The sequence below is a fragment of the Pezoporus flaviventris genome, unplaced genomic scaffold, assembly GCF_033815535.1.
Source record: "Pezoporus flaviventris isolate CSIRO_AGI_PZ_B2104156 unplaced genomic scaffold, CSIRO_AGI_Pfla_v1 ptg000016l, whole genome shotgun sequence".
In the NCBI taxonomy this organism is placed as follows: domain Eukaryota; kingdom Metazoa; phylum Chordata; class Aves; order Psittaciformes; family Psittacidae; genus Pezoporus; species Pezoporus flaviventris.
In genome coordinates this window covers 3023652-3042842 of record NW_026892564.1, presented here as the reverse complement: position 1 = coordinate 3042842, position 19191 = coordinate 3023652, and the positions used below count along the sequence as shown (strand labels likewise).

At 36.9% G+C, this 19191-nt stretch overlaps 1 protein-coding gene across 1 annotated transcript in view; it reads right to left on the bottom strand.

Annotated features, from left to right (window-relative positions):
• Positions 1 to 1618: 1618 nt before the first annotated feature.
• DCN (decorin) overlaps positions 1619 to 19191 on the bottom strand; it is a 40763-nt gene continuing 23190 nt past the window's right edge. Inside the window, exons 4-8 of the mRNA XM_061454599.1 lie at positions 9631 to 9844; positions 9328 to 9441; positions 8044 to 8137; positions 3491 to 3629; positions 1619 to 2413 (exon numbers count right to left, since the gene is read on the bottom strand). Of these exons, the coding sequence (XP_061310583.1) occupies positions 2219 to 2413; positions 3491 to 3629; positions 8044 to 8137; positions 9328 to 9441; positions 9631 to 9844 (756 nt within the window). The 3' untranslated portion in view covers positions 1619 to 2218. The remainder of the gene's footprint in view (positions 2414 to 3490; positions 3630 to 8043; positions 8138 to 9327; positions 9442 to 9630; positions 9845 to 19191) is intronic.

Sequence of the window (19191 nt, the reverse complement as noted above, 5' to 3'; positions counted from 1 at the left end):
TTTCATGGTTTGATAATTCTATTTTATGAGGAATAACTTGTGCATTAGCACAGAGGGCAGCGAGCTTTCTGTGAGACATACATGTGTATTACAGAGGAGGAGCAGGCTCAGGTATTTTCTTCTGGACTTAAAGTTGCTTCTGGTTTGAAAGAAAAGCGTTAGTATGTAGAGACTTGAAAGCCACGGAGGGAGAAATGGGAAGTTTACATGCATGTTATGTGAAGTTTTATGTAATATGAAGTTTTATGTAATATGTGATTGTTATCATTTATTGAATAAATCTCTTGCTGTAAGATTTTAGCTATATCTAATTTGAACATACAAATCCTGTGGAGTTGTTCAGGCTAAGACAATGCCTTAGTTCTCTTTTGAAATGCCAGTGCTTCCCTTTTGTATCAAATCTCTCTTTAAATGATAACAAATATCCAACCAAGAACCAAAAGAAAAAATCTAACTGCTTTCTGGAGGGTTTTCCCTCCAGTGACAGAAGGATATCACATACTGTTAGTTTTGTTTAAAAAAAACCACTCAGAAAATGTGAAAGAGAAACAAAAAACAGAGGCAAATGGGGAAAATCAGTGACTACTACATGAAGAAGACAGCTAACAAGAATGTAAACATTTTTTAATGTGCAATGGCTTTAGTGATTCACGATTGCTTCCAATTATTTACTACCTGTAGAAATGACAGCTATAAAGAAAATATAATAATTTTATAGAAAAAAAAACCCTATGAGTGTTAGGCATGAAAAATTGTCTTGAGGGAAGTGAATTTCACACAATTTTTTCTTATTTTAACTATCACCATTACAAGGATGTTCGGTTTTCAAGACTTAAGAATGATTAACACTGTGACACACTATGTTCTGTTACTCTTATCAAAACAGAAAATAAAGACAAACACTTTGGAGTTTGCCTGTATTACATTATTCTTTAATATAAATGACATATAAGTTTTACAAATTAGAGAGATTGACCTAGGAGTATTAAAAGGCTGCAGAAAATTCTTTTAAGGTGACATTTTTATTGAGTATATGTTTAGCTTTGTAGATTGATAGTAGAAATGTGCAGCCTACCTTTGATGTGCTTGCTACCCACTGGTATGGATTGAAGAATCCCAATTTGCAGAGGGCTTCAAATTGTTCTAAGACTTTTCTACAAATGATGTCCCGGTAATGTCCAGCTAGGTCTTGCAGTTATTTCACTTCATATTTGCTATACCTTACTTTTTTTCTTACAACCTAAATTCCACAAATTCGTCACATGGGAAGCTTGCATATCTCTACTTGGCAATTAAAAACGTTAAAAAAACAAAAACAGTAAAGGATGCTGACAAATGTACAATGCAGAACAAGTGAACAGTGAACTGCTATTGGTTTTGGTTTAGATATATACATGGATTGATACCAATGACCAAACCCTAATACCATACTCTGCAAGGCAGTCTCACTGAAGTCATTATAACTGCTCTTGTGACTAAGGTGAGAGGGATTTGTCCTAGAGCTCCAGACAGAGGTTACAGGTTTTGTACTGCAGACTACTCATTATTTTGTTCAGTAGGATTATGTTAGGCTAATCCTGAATAGCATTGCTCTAGAAGAATTGCAAACTTTAGAGAATTATGTGTACAATATGAATTTATTGTATTTTTTTCCAAAATAATAACATTAGCAACAACTTTATTTGCTCTGCTAAACAGATACATTCAGAATTGGCTTAGTGTTCTAGTGGATATTTTTAAACCTCCAGGGTTTGAAATAAATTTAAAGGAGGTAACTCTCGCCTTCTCAGGTCTCAAGATGACTTGAGAGTCCTTATTTCCTCTACTATTTTTGCGTGTGTGGCTATAAAAATAACCTTAATTACTATCTTTTCTTTTTTTTTTTAATATCATAGCTTGACAAATATTTACTCCGAATCTCATATACAGTGGAATCTGAAAACCTGTAGCATTCAGCAAACTGAAAAATACCACAGAAAGCATGCTGTAAAAGAAGGCTGAAATAAATCAGTTTAAAGCACAGTCGGCAATTCCTTTTGATGGTATGCTTGATCTTGTACATCTGTAATGATTTTTTTATTCTACATCAGTGGATCATCTCCACTTTAAAGTGAACTTTCTGGTATTTGGCATTAATAGTTAGCAACAATTTTTTTGAACAGGCCTATAACAACAGGTACTTTAGCTGAAACACAACCGAACCCCATCTTTAGATAATCTATTTGTAATTTCCAATCTGTACAGCAGAGCGTTCATGGATACATCGGAAAGCAGAGGGCTGGATTTCCCAGTACTGCACGGGGTTGCTGAAGAGACTCACACCAGAATAGCTAGCCTTTTTGGTGTTGTAGCCAAGAGGGCAAAAGTCGTTGATTCCAACTGAAGCAATTTTGTTGTTATGAAGATAGACCACCTGAAAAGCATAAAAGTACAGAAGTGAGAAACAGAGCTACTGTGACAAATAAGATGATTTGGTATCAAATGCTTGATAGGTATTGTCCAATGTTATATGGAGTAACAATATATCCTTTTTTCCAAACGAATGTTTGATTCTTCTTACTTTTTGAAATACTTAGAGCATACCCAATTAGAAATTATTTCTACAGAAAGAGCAGAAAATGTGCAAGGCAATCTAATATTTCTATCAATTGATCATACTGTAGCCAAACAGGAGTCAAAGATGTGGAATTATTAATACAGTGCTGTGGTTCAGAAGCATGTGCTTCTGAATAAAGAATGCATTTGGTGCTAATTGATTTCTCTCTAGCTCTAATGCTTTCACTCTCATGAGTGCAACTGAACAGGACTCAGAGCCAAAGTAATCACTAATGATAATTTAAGATATCTCATGAATATTACTCTGCTTGAGAATCACCATTTCTGATTACTATTCCCAAGCTACATGCAAGAGATGATTTAGTTTTGAGAGTCTTCATTCTTTGGGAGTTTTCTTTGTAAAATGTTAGTCCACTTGAAGACAAATTTTAATTGTTCCCAGAGGTTATATTTCTAGCTACCCAGCCACACAGACATCAAAAATACTGCAGATGTGAAATGCACATTGTGTCTCTTTGTTATCCTGAAGGCACAGCTTTGTGAGACGCCAAATGGAAGGGTCTTGGTAAAAGTTGAGAAATGTCATTGAGTAGAATTAAAAAAAAAAAAATCAACAGAAGAAATGTTCTTTGAAAGCATTTTTCGAGTTAAAAAAGAAATTGAAGTACACACATAATTCCATCTTTCTTGTGTCCCCTCAGACACACAGAGACAACGAATGCACACCTCCAGATCTATACACATCCACACAAAAATCAGAATAAGAGTCATCTTGTCATATGCAACTTTTCCATGCCTATTCAACAGTTTATGAAACATTCACTAAGTTACTTTTTCACAAATACTGTATATGTTTTTGTTCAAGACTGAATAACCGCACAAATACCATTTGGAATCTTTCAACTATTGCTCTCAAAAGCCATATTATAAGTACCTGGATATATTTGTGTTCACCCAGCCCACCAGGTACTCTGACAAGTTCATTGTTGTTCAAATGGAGCTCTCTTAGGTGAGGTACATTGTTAAGAGAGCCATTTTCAACTGAAGAAATGCTGTTGAAACTGAGACCCAATCTGAAACAAACAAACAAATAGGTTAAATTGCCCACTTAACCATCTTTCTTGGGTTAGTTCTTTATATCACTGCTGTAGACTAGACCAGCTAATTTTCAGTATTACACGAGGTACAGAGTCACCACTTACAACTAGTTTAGATAAATTTGTTTAAATGTTTGACATCTGATGTGAACTATCATAATTATTGTTATATTCATTAAACATGTGCTCATGGTACTGCATGCTTCCATGAGCTACATGATGAATCCCACTGCAAGCACATACTGTGTATGTACACTGGCACAAGTCTTTCTCCAAAAACTGAATAAGAGTTTCTTGTATGACTTTAGAAACACTGGCTGTAACTTGCTTTGTCAAACTACATAAACCAAAGTGACCAGAACTGTTAAGTTTAAATGTCTGCCCCATCCTTATCAGATACTTATGTAGTTAGAGCCATGTTACAGGCTGGAAACAGGAGTTGAGTCGTAAGTAATGATCTATTCAGCAGGAGACGGAAGTGGGATATACACATTTCTCCTAGGTTCCAGTCCAGAGTTTTCATTACAAAATCATCCTTCCTGCCTTCATAAATCCACATTCTGGGTTTACTAGCACATTTATGTCCAATTTGGAAAATCTAGTCCTACGTATGTATTTCTGTGTTAATACTATTTTGGTTTGCAATTACTTAACTGCAGAATTTTTACAAGAAACTCCTAAGTTACAGTGCTCTGTGTTGCAGTGAGGAATTCAGTAGTTATTCTGCAGATGTTGCCAACATCAGGAGTATAATTTTGTGGAAATTATTTCTGTAAGGGCTAAATTTACTTCATCTAGTTTGCTTTATCTTCTTTCTTTAAGCAATCTTTCTTAATTTTGAGGGAAAAAAAATACTCTGAGACTTATTACTAACTGAATCAATTCACAAATCTAAAATAGGTAATCAGAATCATAGAATATCAGGTCCAATCTTTCTAGGCAAAGCATGACCAAGACTAGATGTCCAGCTGAATCTTAAAAGTGTCCAGTTCTGGGGAATCCACTACTTCCCTGGAGAGATTATTCCAATGGCTGGTTGTTCTCGTTGTAAAAACTTTTCCACTTGTGTCCAGTCGGAATCTCCCCAAGAGTAATTTGTGCCCTTGCCCACATCTTATCCATGGGACTTCTCGTAAAAAGGTGGTCTTCATCTTCCTTGTAGCCATCCTTTAAATAGTGGAGGCCTTATGATATAATAATTTGCTTAATAATTTGCTATGGATGAGTACTTTTAAAGAAAGTCTGATGAACAGTAATCTACTACCTGCAATTTTATGTGGCTTGTGAGAGATTCGAAAGTCAGAATCGGGACCTGGTATAGAATCACAGAACTAAAAATTCTTGTTTGATCTTTATGGCAGAGATGTTCCCAGAAATAATGCTATCCAAGAATGGAAGTGTATTTTATTCTTTTCCTTTTAAAAATAAACAAAGCAAGCTCTCAGTATTATACATATAAAACAAAATAGCCATATCATACTCATTTAAACATTGCAGTGTTGTCAAAATATTTAATATCAAAGGAGAGCTTAGTGAGATCTCCCACTGACATTAATGGATTTCTTTCATTCAGATATCAGTTCACAGTATCCCATATATTTTCTAGAGTTTGGAAAAATTTTCATAATAATCTAAAAATCATCTTAATATAATTTTTATTAATTTATATGAATTTATATTAATATATAATTTATATTTAAAAATTATTAGAACTTTTTACTTTTGAGTAGAGTACATGTAGTATTTGATCCTACAGAGTAATTTGGTTTGAAGATCTACAGAACGTCTATAAAGGACTTCAGTGATGGGTGCTCATAGTGAACATTTTTAATAGGACTGGGAAAAAAAACCAAAAAACAACACTTAGGCAGAAGGCTATAAATTCTTGGTTGTCACATATCTAAATATATATACTTGCTATACATGCAGGTCTACAAGCAGATGTGTCACACATGAGGAGACCAGCACGAAAAAAGCAGGTCTGACTCCATACTGGTCTGTTGAAGCAAAAGTACATATACTATAAGGACGGAAAAGATCCGACCTTGCATTATCTCATGCAGGAAAAGTCTTTAAGGGAAAGAGTGAAATTGGAGGAGTCTGTAGAAAAGTGAGTCTAACTCCCATAAGCAGTGATATTATATGTAATTACATTTCATCTAAATGTGTTACAAACAAACTCTCCATCACTTGGGGCTATGTTTACAAATGAAATAAATCAAGATTAGGGTGTAAAATACAGGGTGATTAAGAATGTTTGGAAAGAATATAATCTCTCTTTTTTTTTCCCATGGGAAAAAAGAAGGGAAGAATTTGAAAAAATCAGTCTTCTTTAATATGTTGGCATATTGCTTCCTTTTATATTAGTCAATATAAATTTCTCCAATGTTTTAGCCGATTTAGTCATAGAATCATAGAATAGTTAGGGTTGGAAAGGACCTTAAGATCATCTAGTTCCAACGCCCCTGCCTTGGGCACGGACACCTTACGCTAAATCATCACCCAAGGCTTCGTCCAACCTGGTCTTGAGCACTGCCAGGGATGGAGCATTCACAACCTCCCTGGGCAACCCATTCCAGTGCCTCACCAGCCTCACAGGAAAGAATTTCCTTATATCCAATCTAAACTTCCCCTGTTTAAATTTTAACCCGTTACCCCTTGTCCTATCACTACAGTCCCTAATGAAGAGTCCCTCTCCAGCATCCCTCTAGGACCCCTTCAGATACTGGAAGGCTGCTATGAGGTCTCCATGCAGCCTTCTCTTCTCCATGCTGAACAGCCCCAACTTCCTCAGCCTGAAATGGGAATGGTGTTCTAAATCATTGAAGAGCATCATCAAAAACATATCTAAAAATTGAATAAATTCTCAAATATTTTACACTTTCTTTTGTCTCTAGCAACCCTGCTGGCTCATTTTCACTTTTTAAAAACAAACTTCACACTGCTCAACATCCTTGGGCTTGATGCAACTCCCACTGTATGTAGCTATATCTTTTCAGTAAACTTTAATAGCTTATAGACATTAGAAACATCAGTTATGTAATGTGTATACCTTCCTGTGAGGCTCATTTCTGCATGTAACCAGCAAAGTCTTTGTATGGTTTACATTAATGAGATTTATTAGAAGCACTATATGAAGGTTTTTGAAAGACTTAAGAGTAATTTTACAAGGAAAAACCGAACGAAAAGGACATATATTGCTGGCCTTCTAGAACTGAAGAACTCAAAGAGAATGAGCACTAGATCTACACCAAGCTCTTGTGTGGAGCATTTTAAAGTTCAAAACACACCTTAACACAGTCAGAATAATGACCTGTTTCTCTAGGTCTGACTGTACTTTAGGGCAGCTATTACACTGTTGAGCATGAGTTGATATGATCCAGGAGAAGAGCGATCTGACCCTGTACTGATGTTCCTGAAGATTTAAAACTATATGCTCTGTTATGTCCAATGTGTTCCTTTTTCCACCAGTCTGTATTCTGCCTTACTTTTCAACTTTGCTAAGCAGGATTTCTGACTATGCTTAGGTTGCCTGCCTAAGAGCAATTCAGAGGAATAGAACAGCTTAAAACCTGCTTTGAGAAGCCCTACATTTCCACACCACTGCTTCATAGTCTCCCCACTTATAATTATGGTATTTTTACTTTTTCATTAAAATCCAGGGGCAGCTTCTTTTTAATTGGGGATGAATCAAATATGAACATCAAACATGAGTTGAGATGTCTTACTTACCTCTAGAAAGATTTATCTCTTGGAGTTGCCAGATTCTAGGTAAGTGTTAAGTTACTATGTACTTCATTGCACTACACTGATGTCCAGTGTGGTTTACCAAGTGGTAAACTTAACTCCTGTTTTTCAGTAATCTTTTTTTGATTTCTTTGACTATGACAAGCAGAATGATTAAAATGAAGATCAAGGAATTAGATTCAGTAATCTGATTAATGGTCAATTACACTACTATTTTCATAAAAAAGTTTCAAAGTATCAGTATTAAAATACCTTTTAATAAAGTCCCATTTCACTTTTTTATCATGTTATCTACTGTGAACTAATTCACAAATAATTCTGTATATTTATAACTGATCTTTGGGAATTCTCCTTACATTTCCTAAAGTTAGAAAAACATTCAAGAACATATTCACAAATTAGCAAGGTGCAATCACCCTAAAAAAAATTTGCACTTTTTAATTTATGCTGTATCATCTATTTTTTTTAATAAATAAATAAATTTTGTTCTTAAGTACACAAATCCATAGAAACTTGTGCTGCTAAATTTTGTACCGCTTCAATGATAACACTCATGAAGCCCAGAATGATGTTTTCTAATTGTGTGCATAGTGGTTGCAACTTCAACCAATATTTTATTTGAAATGAAGAAAATTATTCTTACTTTGCCAAGTTGGTGAGTCCAGACAGACTTTCAGCATCAATTTTGGTGATTTTGTTGCCATCAAGGTGAAGTTCAGTAAGGGATGGGGGGAGGCCTGAAAGAGAGCACACCATCAATTTACTTTTGATAAAACTGGATTAGTATTTTTTTAAAGAGACTTGTGTTATACTGAGGCACTTCTACAGTAAAAAAAATATTTTCACTAGACAGTGCCAAGAACAATTCACTGAATGAAGCAAGGAACTTACACAATCATGGAAACTAGCAACATATTTGGCATGAAATAAGACTAAGCTCCTAAAGTCAATTATAGAACAGTTAATTCTTTAAAAATAGCTAAATGAAATTCTTCTCAGATATGAATTCTAGCCTTCATGATTATGCAAATGGTACACATATAATTGTGTAAAAGTGCCTTCATTTTAACCAGACTATCAGCATACATAAGTCTACAAATATTTTGCACCTAGATATTAAACAAAGAGCAGTAGCAGAAAGTGAGAATATAAAGAGCGGTAAAATAATTTTAATGTTATTTTAGGTAAGGCATATAATAATTAGCAAATTCTGTTTATCAGGAAAAAAAATAGGAAAAAAATATTTTACCTATTGGAGGTCCCTGAAAGGAACATCCAAAACAGGAAATGTGGGAAGAAAGAAATAACAACTAGTATTAATCTTCAAAAAGTTTTCATCTATTTCAAAACAATCTGCTGAATAAAGTATGAATAAACAATATAATTTCCTCTGGATTGGAACCATTCTGGTTTGGTTTTTTGTTTTTTCTTAACAGGTTAAATTGAAATTGCTCTTCTTTTGCAACAATTTGCAATAAAGTACTTTTAAGAAAAGCATATGTTTCTGGGTTTTATAGGAATAGTATTTTTGGCTTCAAACCCAGAGACTTATAGAGGGCTGATTTTATGTTTGTAGAACTTCACTTAATACTACATGAGTATACATCTGTGTAATGCTGATCAGCTTCACCAGCCACGGTTGGAAGGTGAAAACATTCTTCCACTTTATATTTCAGCCATGAGACAAGAAAAACAAAATAACATCAAATGGCTTCCTTTCGACAGTACACCTATTGTGGAGCTTCTCGTAATCGAAAACTAATTTTTTTCAAACCAATAAAAAACAACTAACCAAAAAAGGAGAAATACTCAAGGAATGGCTACTCTAGGGACTGACTCAAAAGGCTTCCATAACCAGTTTTTGCCAGCTGACTAGAAGTAGCATTATACCTCTGCAAATCTCTGAAATACTAATTGAATTTCTTACCTTTTGGAATGCTAGTAATGTTGGTGTCCGCAATACGGACGTAGGAGAGCCTCTTCATCCCCTGAAAAGCTCCATTTTCAATGCCTGAACTCTTGATTGGATTGGTGCCTAGTTCTGCCAACAAAACATGGTCATGAGCTGTACTGCAGTGTAGGTACGTATATCCTTCAGGTCAAAGCTAATTTGGAGGTACAATTTATTGGAACATTTCTTTGTTTTCTACCAAAAATCACCTATTGAGCTAAAAAACAACATCTTGAAAGAACACTGAGTTGTTTTTGTTATAATTTCTTATGCTCATACCTAAGACAATCACTTGATTCAGTCCATTAAAGACAGCTTTCCTCAACTTGGAGATCTCATTCTCATGAGCCCGTATCTCCTGAAGAGACTTCGGCATGTTTTCTGGGAGTTCCTTCAGGTTGTTCTTGGACAGGTAAAGTCTCTCCAGTTTCTTCAGAGGAGCAAAAGCTTGTGGGCTTATTTTGTTGATTTTGTTGTTAACAAGGATCAATGCCTGTGGAGTAATAATGAAGATCTCAGATTATCACTAGGGAAACGGTTTTAAGAATGAAACCTTTAAATATTATTATTATTTTTTAATGTCTCTTGATGTCTTTTGATGGCTAATCTAGTGAGCTGAAGAAAATGAAATGCAGTACTAAACCAAATAGATGAAGAACTTCTGAAACAGTTAAACAAAGCCTACATAATAAATACAAGTATTATTTTATTGCAGAGATATATGCAGCTTCTGTGAACATTCATAATTCATACCCAAGAACAAGTACAACCCTTCAAATTTAAAGCTGAGAAAAAACAAGACATTCACATAAAACTAATGTTATTGGCTTCATTTGGTTTTGGTTTTGCCTTTTTTTTTTCCCTGATTTTGTTTTTCTCAGGCTACTTTTATACTATGCCCATCATCATACAACCATTAAACATTTTTTCCTGAACAGAGAATTCTGTAACTCAATAAGCTGAAGATGCAGACCCACTTAAGAAAAGTACTCATATCAACACTTACTTCGTCTTATAGTGTACACTTATTAGATAGCTGTCTGAAAATTAACTCATTTCTTCAGTAATATAAGCTATTTTTTAAGTAAGTGGAACTTGTTATGGAAGGGTAGCAATTTGAAGTGTTACACTCTAAGTCCAGCAGTTAGGGGTCATAAGCCATATTAATTCTTCTTGCTATATAAGTGCTGTCTCATAACTTTAATATCTAGACTCAGGGTAGAATCATAGAATAGCTAGGGTTAGAAAGGAACTTAAGATCATAGAATCGTAGAAACATAGAATAATTAGGGTTGGAAAGGACATTGAGATCACCAAGTTCCAACCCCCCTGCCATGGGCAGGGACACCTCACACTAAACCATCTCACCCAAGGCTCTGTCTGACCTGGCCTTGAACATCAGCAGGGATGAAGCATTCACAGCTTCCCTGGGCAACCCATTCCAGTGCCTCACCATCCTCACAGAAAAGAACTTCCCCCTTATATCCAATCTAAACTTTCCCTGTTTAAGTTTTAACCCGTTACCCCTTGTCCTGTCACTACAGTCCCTAATGAAGAGTCCCTGTCCAGTGTCCTTGTAGGCCCCCTTCAGATACTGGAAGGCTGCAGGCTGATATGAGAACTCCATGTAATGTTCTCTTCTTTAGGCTGAACAGCTCCAACTTTCTCAGCCTGTGTTCATATGGAAGGAGCTCCAGCCCCCTGATCATCCTCGTGGCCCTCCTCTGGACTTGTTCCAACAGTTCCATGTCATTTTTATGTTAAGGACACCAGAACGGTACACAGGTGAGGTCTCACAAGAGCAGAGTAGAGGGGCAGGATCACCTCCTTTGATCTGCTGGTCACGCTCCCTTTGATGCAGCCCAGGATACGGTTGGCTTTCTGGGCTGCAAGCGCACACTGAAGCTGGCTCGTGTTCATTTTCTCATCAACCAACACCCCCAAGTCCTTCTCCGCAGGGCTGCTCTGAATCTCTTCTCTGCCCAACCTGTAGCTGTGCCGGGGATTGCTCCAACCCAGGTGTAGGACCTTGCACTTGGCATGGTTAAACTTCATGAGGTTGGCATCAGCCCACCTCACAAGCATGTTGAGGTCCCTCTGGATGGCATTCCAATGTGTCAACCAAACCACACAGCTTGGTGTCATCGGCAAACTTGCTGAGGGCGCACTCAATCCCACTGTCCATGTCAGCGACAAAGATGTTGAACAAGACTGGTCCCAACACCGATCCCTGAGGGACACCACTCGTTACTGGTTTCGAACTGGACATTGAGCCATTGACCACAGCTCTTTGTGTGCAGCCATCCAGCCAGTTCTTTATCCACTGAGTGGTCCACCCATCAAATTGATGTCGCTCCAATTTAGAGACAAGGATATCATGCAGGACAGTGTCGACTGCTTTGCACAAGTCCAGATAGATGACATCAACTGCTCTACCCCTGTCCGTCAGTTCCGTAGCCCCACCATGGAAGGCCACCAAATTGGTCAGGAAGGATTTCCCCTTACTGAAGCCATGCTGGCTGTCACCAAGCACCTTGTTGTTTTTCACGTGCCTGAGCATGCCTTCGAGGGGAATCTGCTCCAAGATTTCCCAGGCACAGAGGTGAGACTGACTGGGTCATCCATTTTCCCCTTCTTGAAAATGGGGGTTATATTTCCCTTTTTCCACTCATCGGGAACTTCACCTGATTGCCATGATTTTTCAGATATGATGTACAGTGGCTTAGCAACTTAATTTGCCAGCTCCTTCAGGACCCACAGATGGATTTCATCAGGTCCCATTGACTTGTGTATGTTCAGGGTAACTCTAAGAAAATTAGCTCTCTGTACAGCCAGGAAAGAAAGGCCTCTGTGAAAGTTCTCTTATGTGTAATAGGTGGTCTCCGTAAGCCTCTGAGTACATTATTGTTAACTCTCTTATTTATTAAACAAACATGACATGAAAAGGGAGAAGAAAATCTCATTACTGTCAGAAATGCAACACAGCTAATAGAAAGGATTTCCAGGATGATACATATCGGAATGAATCTTATAATTCCATCTATTTGCTAATTATCAGACTTACAGTGCTGAAGTTTGTGCAGTGAATTAGGTAGAATGGGCTGTATAAATACAGATATAATACCTACTTATATTTTTTACTAAGGAATAGTATCTTCCTTTACTAAGGAATAGAGCATCTTTGTTCACTAATTCCATTATGCTGTTTTCAGAAACAGAAGACAACAGTTGCTGCTAATCCAGATTTTTTTATGTTGCATATACTATAATTGACGTTAAGCACATTTTAATATTTTCAGAATTACACTTAGATCTGTGTTTTAGAAGCAAATTGAACATTCAACTCTTTCCACAGTCAGTTATGTAATCAAACAGTGCAAAGAAGTGTATCAGCGTCTGTGACATCACCTCTCCATCATGGAAACTGGACAAGAGATGAAAAGGTAGTTTAAAATTCTATTATTTGATGTGTTTTTTTTCCCTGATGGACTCCTCTTGCATATATTCTTGAGGAAACCAAGCGGTGTGTGTTGTACATGATATCATTGGGTATACGTAAAGCTGAGCATATCTGGTTTTAATTTTGTACGCTAGCTAGCAATAACACATTTTCAAGAGGAGGTAGAAAAGGTCACTCACAGTTCAACAGGGTATTTCCCTAACAATAAGCCTCTCTGAAAATAAATATATTGGCCAGTGGAAGCCATGACCCCAACTCTCTTTTATTTGAGCCCTATTTATAAGAGCTGCTATGAGAACACATGGGGTACACACAGGGTGAGTCATCATTGCCAGAACTGTAATACAGATGTGGTCTTTGCCTGTATACAGCTACCTGCACAATATTAGGATATGGGAATCCACCCAGTTATTATGAAGAGTACAGCTCGAATTATGTAGATTAGACTTTTTCATTTTTTTTTCATAAAAATTGAATAACTGAATTTGCTACTGCCAATTACATATTTTTTTTCTCTTAGCTTTACTGTGGATTTCATTTCCATAGATCTCTAAGCCAACATTCAATGAGTTTAGACTCAGCTTATTGGCACTTGAAATTTTTATCCTGCATCCTGCTTTGTACTGCTCGGTCATTTATTTCAGCTAAAAGTCTGCCTTATATTTTTTTCTTTGTTTCATTTATTTTTTTTAATATGGTTGCCTTTTAGATAAAAATTTTTCAGCTACAATTATCACAGCTGACGATCTAATTTGAAATATTTCTTGCTAAAAATATATATAAATACATTCAGCTAGGCAGTGCAATGAAAATGTTCTCTAAGTAGTTGATGTTAAGCGAATTGCTACAGCTCTTCAGAGCAGAACTTATAGTCCTGACCAAAACCAGAAATTATCTGTGTATATAGGATTAACCTGTTCTCCTTTGCCAATGTTTTCTCCTGAATGCGATCATGTTATCTTGGGGAAACACATAGAACTGTTGTTTTATTCAAACATTCAGGAAGTCTCTCAAATAGAAAAGATGGCATCTATCAAATGTGTTTAAAAATACTGATTTCAGAGTGGGAATGTCTGTACAATGATATAAGGTGGGAGGGTATGACAAGGCCGTAGTTCTGGTGCAACATTTTTGTACCAGTATATCATTTCCCATTTACACCCTGCTCTGCAAGTCCCTGTTCCCAGTATTTTAAACCTGCATTACTTTTCCACACTGTTGTGCAGCTGTAAAGAAGAAAAAATAAACCCAATTTCTAAAAAATTAGAATTTGCAGGAGGTTTTAATGTCTCCCACAGCAACAGCAAATAATGAGGGTAACACACCAACATAGCACCTGGCAAGCCATATCCCTGGGTTCCTTTTCCACTTCACAATAACTCTATTATACGCAAGACTTAAAGAACTAAGTTATTAGCCTTAGAGCAATGCTGTTTACTTTCCTCAGAATGTGCCCTGTATGGTTTGGATGTAACAAAAGTTAAACCAAACCAAAATAAAATAAAATTAAAAACTATGGGGAATTCAGAGGTCAATGAAAACAGGAACTAGAGGAGAAAAACCTAGGGAAAACATCTGCAGTCAGTGTTATTAAAGGAAGGGATGTTAGGCAAAAACATGCCACATGAACTAGTTATCCTGAGTAAAGCGCAGATGGCATAATGGGGCATTTTATTAATTTTTTTAAAGGACATACAAACATTGAGTATAGGGCAAGAAGTACTTTGAAGGAAAATTAAGGGTCGACCTGAAAGTGCTGAACGTGCTGGAGCATTTGGCCACAGATAGTACTGGCAATGCTGCTAATATGAGATGATTTGGCAGAAATTTGACAGCCCAGAACAGAGCTACAGGAATAGACAGTTTTATTCAAAAATATATCTTTTTCCATGCTTCATTTTTTTTGTGGAAGGAAAAAGATATTTCTTTTAAAATAAATGTAATTTCTCCCCCACCCCCGCAAAAACCAAAGGCTGAGCACATGAATTATGAATATACAGCTTTCAGCATGATATGGGTGTGAAGATATCTAGCCATAGGTGAAAAAAAGAGGCAAGAAAGACACAATGAATAAAGAGGCACAAATATACCAAGTATTAAATACATCACTTAGGCCTAGAGAGTTCATAGCAGTTTCCTATGGATAAGAGAAAACTCAGCTTCCATCCTCATTTTCCTGAGATAAAGCCTTTTTGCTTTGTTATATATAGTATGTAAACATTGCATAATAAATAATTGAACTATAAAATCATAGAATGAAATAGATTGGAAAAGATCAAGTCCAACCACTACCCCAGGACTGCCAAGACCATCACTAAACCATGTCACTGAGGGCCTCATCTACATGGTTTTTGAACACTCCCAGGGACGGTGATTACACCTCTTCCCTGGGAAGCCTGTTAGAATGCCCGATCACCCTTTCTGTGAATAAATTTTTCCTAATACACAGTCTAAGCCTCTCCTGGTACAGCTCTGAGGCCGTTACCTCTTGTCCTATCACTTGTTACTTAGGAGAAGACCCCAGTCACCTCCTTACTCCATCCCCCTTTCAGGTAGTTGTACAGAGCAATGAGGTCCTCCCTGGGCTTTCTCTTCTCCAGACCCAGCAACCCCAGTTCCCTCAGCCGTTCCTCATAAGACTTGTTCTTCAGACCCTTCACCAGCTTTGCTGCTCTTCTCTGGACCCACTCCAGCACCTCAATGCCTTTCTTGTAGTAAGGAGCCCAGAACTGAACATAGTATTCAAGGTGCAGCCTCACCAATGCTGAGTACACATTCACTTTGTTGTAATATTGCACTGTGGTAATACCTAACAACCAGCTTATCATGACTGGCAGTTTAAGTGGTGATCAAAGAGTTAAAAAAATCCAAGGTTTGTTCCAAAGATACTTTTTAGTGAAACAGCTCTGGTATTAGTGTAGTCAAGAAAAAAAGAAAAAAATCACTGTATGACAGGAATAGATGCTGGCTCCGTTGAAGTCAGTGGGAGTCTGGCCATTTAGCTCCCTCTGGCCTGGTTTCTACCTCAAATATTTATTCCCAAAACAAAAAGGAAGATTCACAATTCAGGAAAATTTTGGAACACTTGTTGGCAGGCTTTGGCAAAATACACCCTGACTAACTGCAGAGGGAGCATGTGGCAGTCATGTAGGAACTAGCACATGGTTGCTCTTCTTGGGGTTACCAAAACCTACAACTTTTGCCCTGCCAGGGAATGGGAAGAAGGGGATTGTATTTGTTGATGTAATTTCATTATGCGATAAGATTTGGATATCAGACATGCCCTTGGTCATCATGCTTGTAGTAAGCATGGTTAAAGCCCTTCCCAAATCTTCGCTCGCAAAGCCAAGCCATCAATCAATCTCGGGGGATTGTTCTGGGGGAATTTCATCCCTACTTTTGCTCTTCTTTGCTTGAAGTACTTTGAAGAGGAAACTTTGCCAAAATAAAAAGTGAACTGTAAAATAATAAGCAAATTGTTATCAGCCATAATAAATAGTAATCTGTTTTGCCAGATGGGGATGGTACTCTTACCTAATACCAAATCTTTAATGATGCATGCGTCCTTCAGGGTTTAAACTGAAAAGTCAATCTGCGAACCATTGGAATTTCTTTAATTTCCTGGGTTATGTATTACATTATTACCTGGGGCTTATTGCAGTTCTGCTAGGAATAGGAATGCCTTAACAACTGTAAACTCAAGAGTCAGGCATCCAAGTAAAAATAATAATAAATTTCATCCTTTTTGTTTGCCTTATGTTTTCAGTTGTTAGGTCATAATCAGAAGCTGGACATATAGTCAAGTTGTTTTGCCAAATTATTAGGAGTAGACTTACACTTAGGAAAACAAAAACCCAACAAAATAACCCCACAAATTACACAAAAAATATAAAATTGAACTTGACTTTCTTCTCTAATTATGTTATAAAAGAAGTCAGAATTCCACAAAATTCATTTAAAAACTAATTAAAAAAAAAAATCATAAATGTTGGTAAACTTGAAGGAACAAGAGCCCCTGAATCTAAGAAGGTCTCTGAACAGAATTCCAGATCATGTGTCTCCTGAAGGTCCCATGATCTACAATTTGGGCAGGAAAAGGACAAAGGTATAAAAAACCATGATGGTGTAATTATTTGTTGTTACATAAATTCTTTGGTGGGTTTGGTAGTAACCCTACCAAAACTAGGATCAAATGGATATAGCTAAGAAAGGCAAGGAAAAAGGTGTGACATAGGAACAATAGGAAAGAGCTGAAAAAAATTGTGAGGGAAGGAGCTGGCAAGGCATTGAACAGCAGCCTGTCAGTACAAAGGAGAGGACTGTGGAAGCAATGTGGTACCTTCCACAGTACCTTGTTGAATAAACTCACAAAGCCAGGGAGCCTGCTTCAGATTAGTCTGCGTGATGTTTGAGCTCTCACTGATAAAACTTGTGTAACATGACTTGCACAGATGATGAGGGAGCAGCTGTTCTTACATAAAAAGATCTTTACCTTCTGCACATTAAAAACATTTTGCATGCATGTGGTATGTTGCACACTCATTTCAGTGGAAAGTCTCATGTGTTAAGCACGATGCAAAGAAGAGTCTGAGGAAACGGCAACCCTTTGAGGGAGTGCTGAATTTCAGATTCCGTTTTTTCTCAGAATATTTGTTAGAAACCTGCAGCTGTGTCAAGTGGAAAAATAAAAACAAAAAATATATCAATCAGTCCTGTTGAGACTGTATGCCATTGAAGACAGCAGGAATCAAGTTCAGAGGTAGAAACTGGACAGAGATATACGTCTTTTTTTTTTTTTTTTACCGAATGCTGGTGTTTACTGGTTCTTCTTTCTCTGATTGACAGAGGACTATGTTAACCTCTTTTAATTGTGCCTGGGAAAAGGAAACTGAAGCTGTAATGAGTCATAAGAAGACTGTGTTCCTTCATTAATAATTTTTGATCTGTCAGGAGCTTTTCTGTATCCCTGGAAGAAGTTCTTAGACTTCAGTCAATCTGGGCTCTTGTCCCTCCATAGGGAGCCTTCGTTTGATTAAGAAAAAAAAAAGGAGTGCATGAAAGTTTACTAATGCAACACATTGTTTTTCCACTTGATGTTACTACAAAGAGTGTATCTATTTATTTGCCCATACATTTAGTGTTAATAATCACTTAGTGTGGATATGGTCATAACCGCAAGCCCCAATTTTAAATCTTTGATCTCATTCATGCAGGTTTTTTCTTTCAGTATATACACAACTAGCATTAGCACTGCTGTATGCACAACCATGGCTTTGAGTAGTTCTGCCATCCTAAATTAAGCAATGTTCCATCTGATTTCAGGCCAACAGCAATTTTGTCTTCTTTTGCTGTACTTTTTGCTGTACACTGTGCCATTGAAAAAATTCCTGTTAGAAAAGCATGCAGTCATCATTCTGTTGTTTGTGCTGCTCTTATGGTGATCTAATACACAGTAGTTTCTTTTACCTCTTTTTCCAAGTGCCAGGTGTTATGCTGGTTTGATTTGGCTTTGCCACACATCATGCAATTCCATGGGCTGTTTTTGTAGACTCCTCCTTCACTCTGCATGAGGACTTACTCATGTAGTATTTTGGATTCGTTATTGTGTCCATGGGGTCAGCGTACTGTACTCTATCCAGAAGTGTCAGTCTGTCTGGAAAATTCTGACAGTTTCACAGATTTTTTCCTGGCTTTTCCAATAGCACCCTTCTGATTGTTTTGCCATAGGTCTAAACCTTAAGCAAATTTTTTTCACATAAGACAGTTTTCTGAAACTGCAGAAGTCAGTCCTTGACTCTAAAAGAAACACTGTCTTCAATATTTTCCCTATTCTCCCAAGTCCCCTGGTAAAAAATGTATCTTATCTTTCATTTTTAAACACTGTGAAGTCTCACTGGGTCTAACATTAATAGTTTAGACACTTTTTCCTGGATAAATTTAGACTATAAAAATATCAAGTGCACCAAAACTGTTGACTCTGGTGTTTTCTGGCAGCCAGCTATTATTTGCAGATAAATATTCCCTTAGTTGAATCCTTTTCTAATTGCTTGCCATATTTCCACAGCTGCAAATTTTGACTTCTCTTTACCTACTCAGGAGAACTTTCTGATAGACTATTTATGTAGGTACTAGTTCCTCTTTCATTTCTATTTCTATGTATTGTGCACTCAGTGCATAAACAGTTACATTTGTGCTGAAAGAGAAGACACGGGCAAGTTATATGTAGAACCTGTCTTTTGTCCTTACTTCGTCTTATTTTTTAGTACAAGCTGAACTTTAGGTTCAAACTAGTTTCTCCACTATAATGTCTTCTAAAACTATTACATTTATGGTTGATGATGGCTATAGGAATTAGGAAGGAATTTAAAAGGAATATTCAA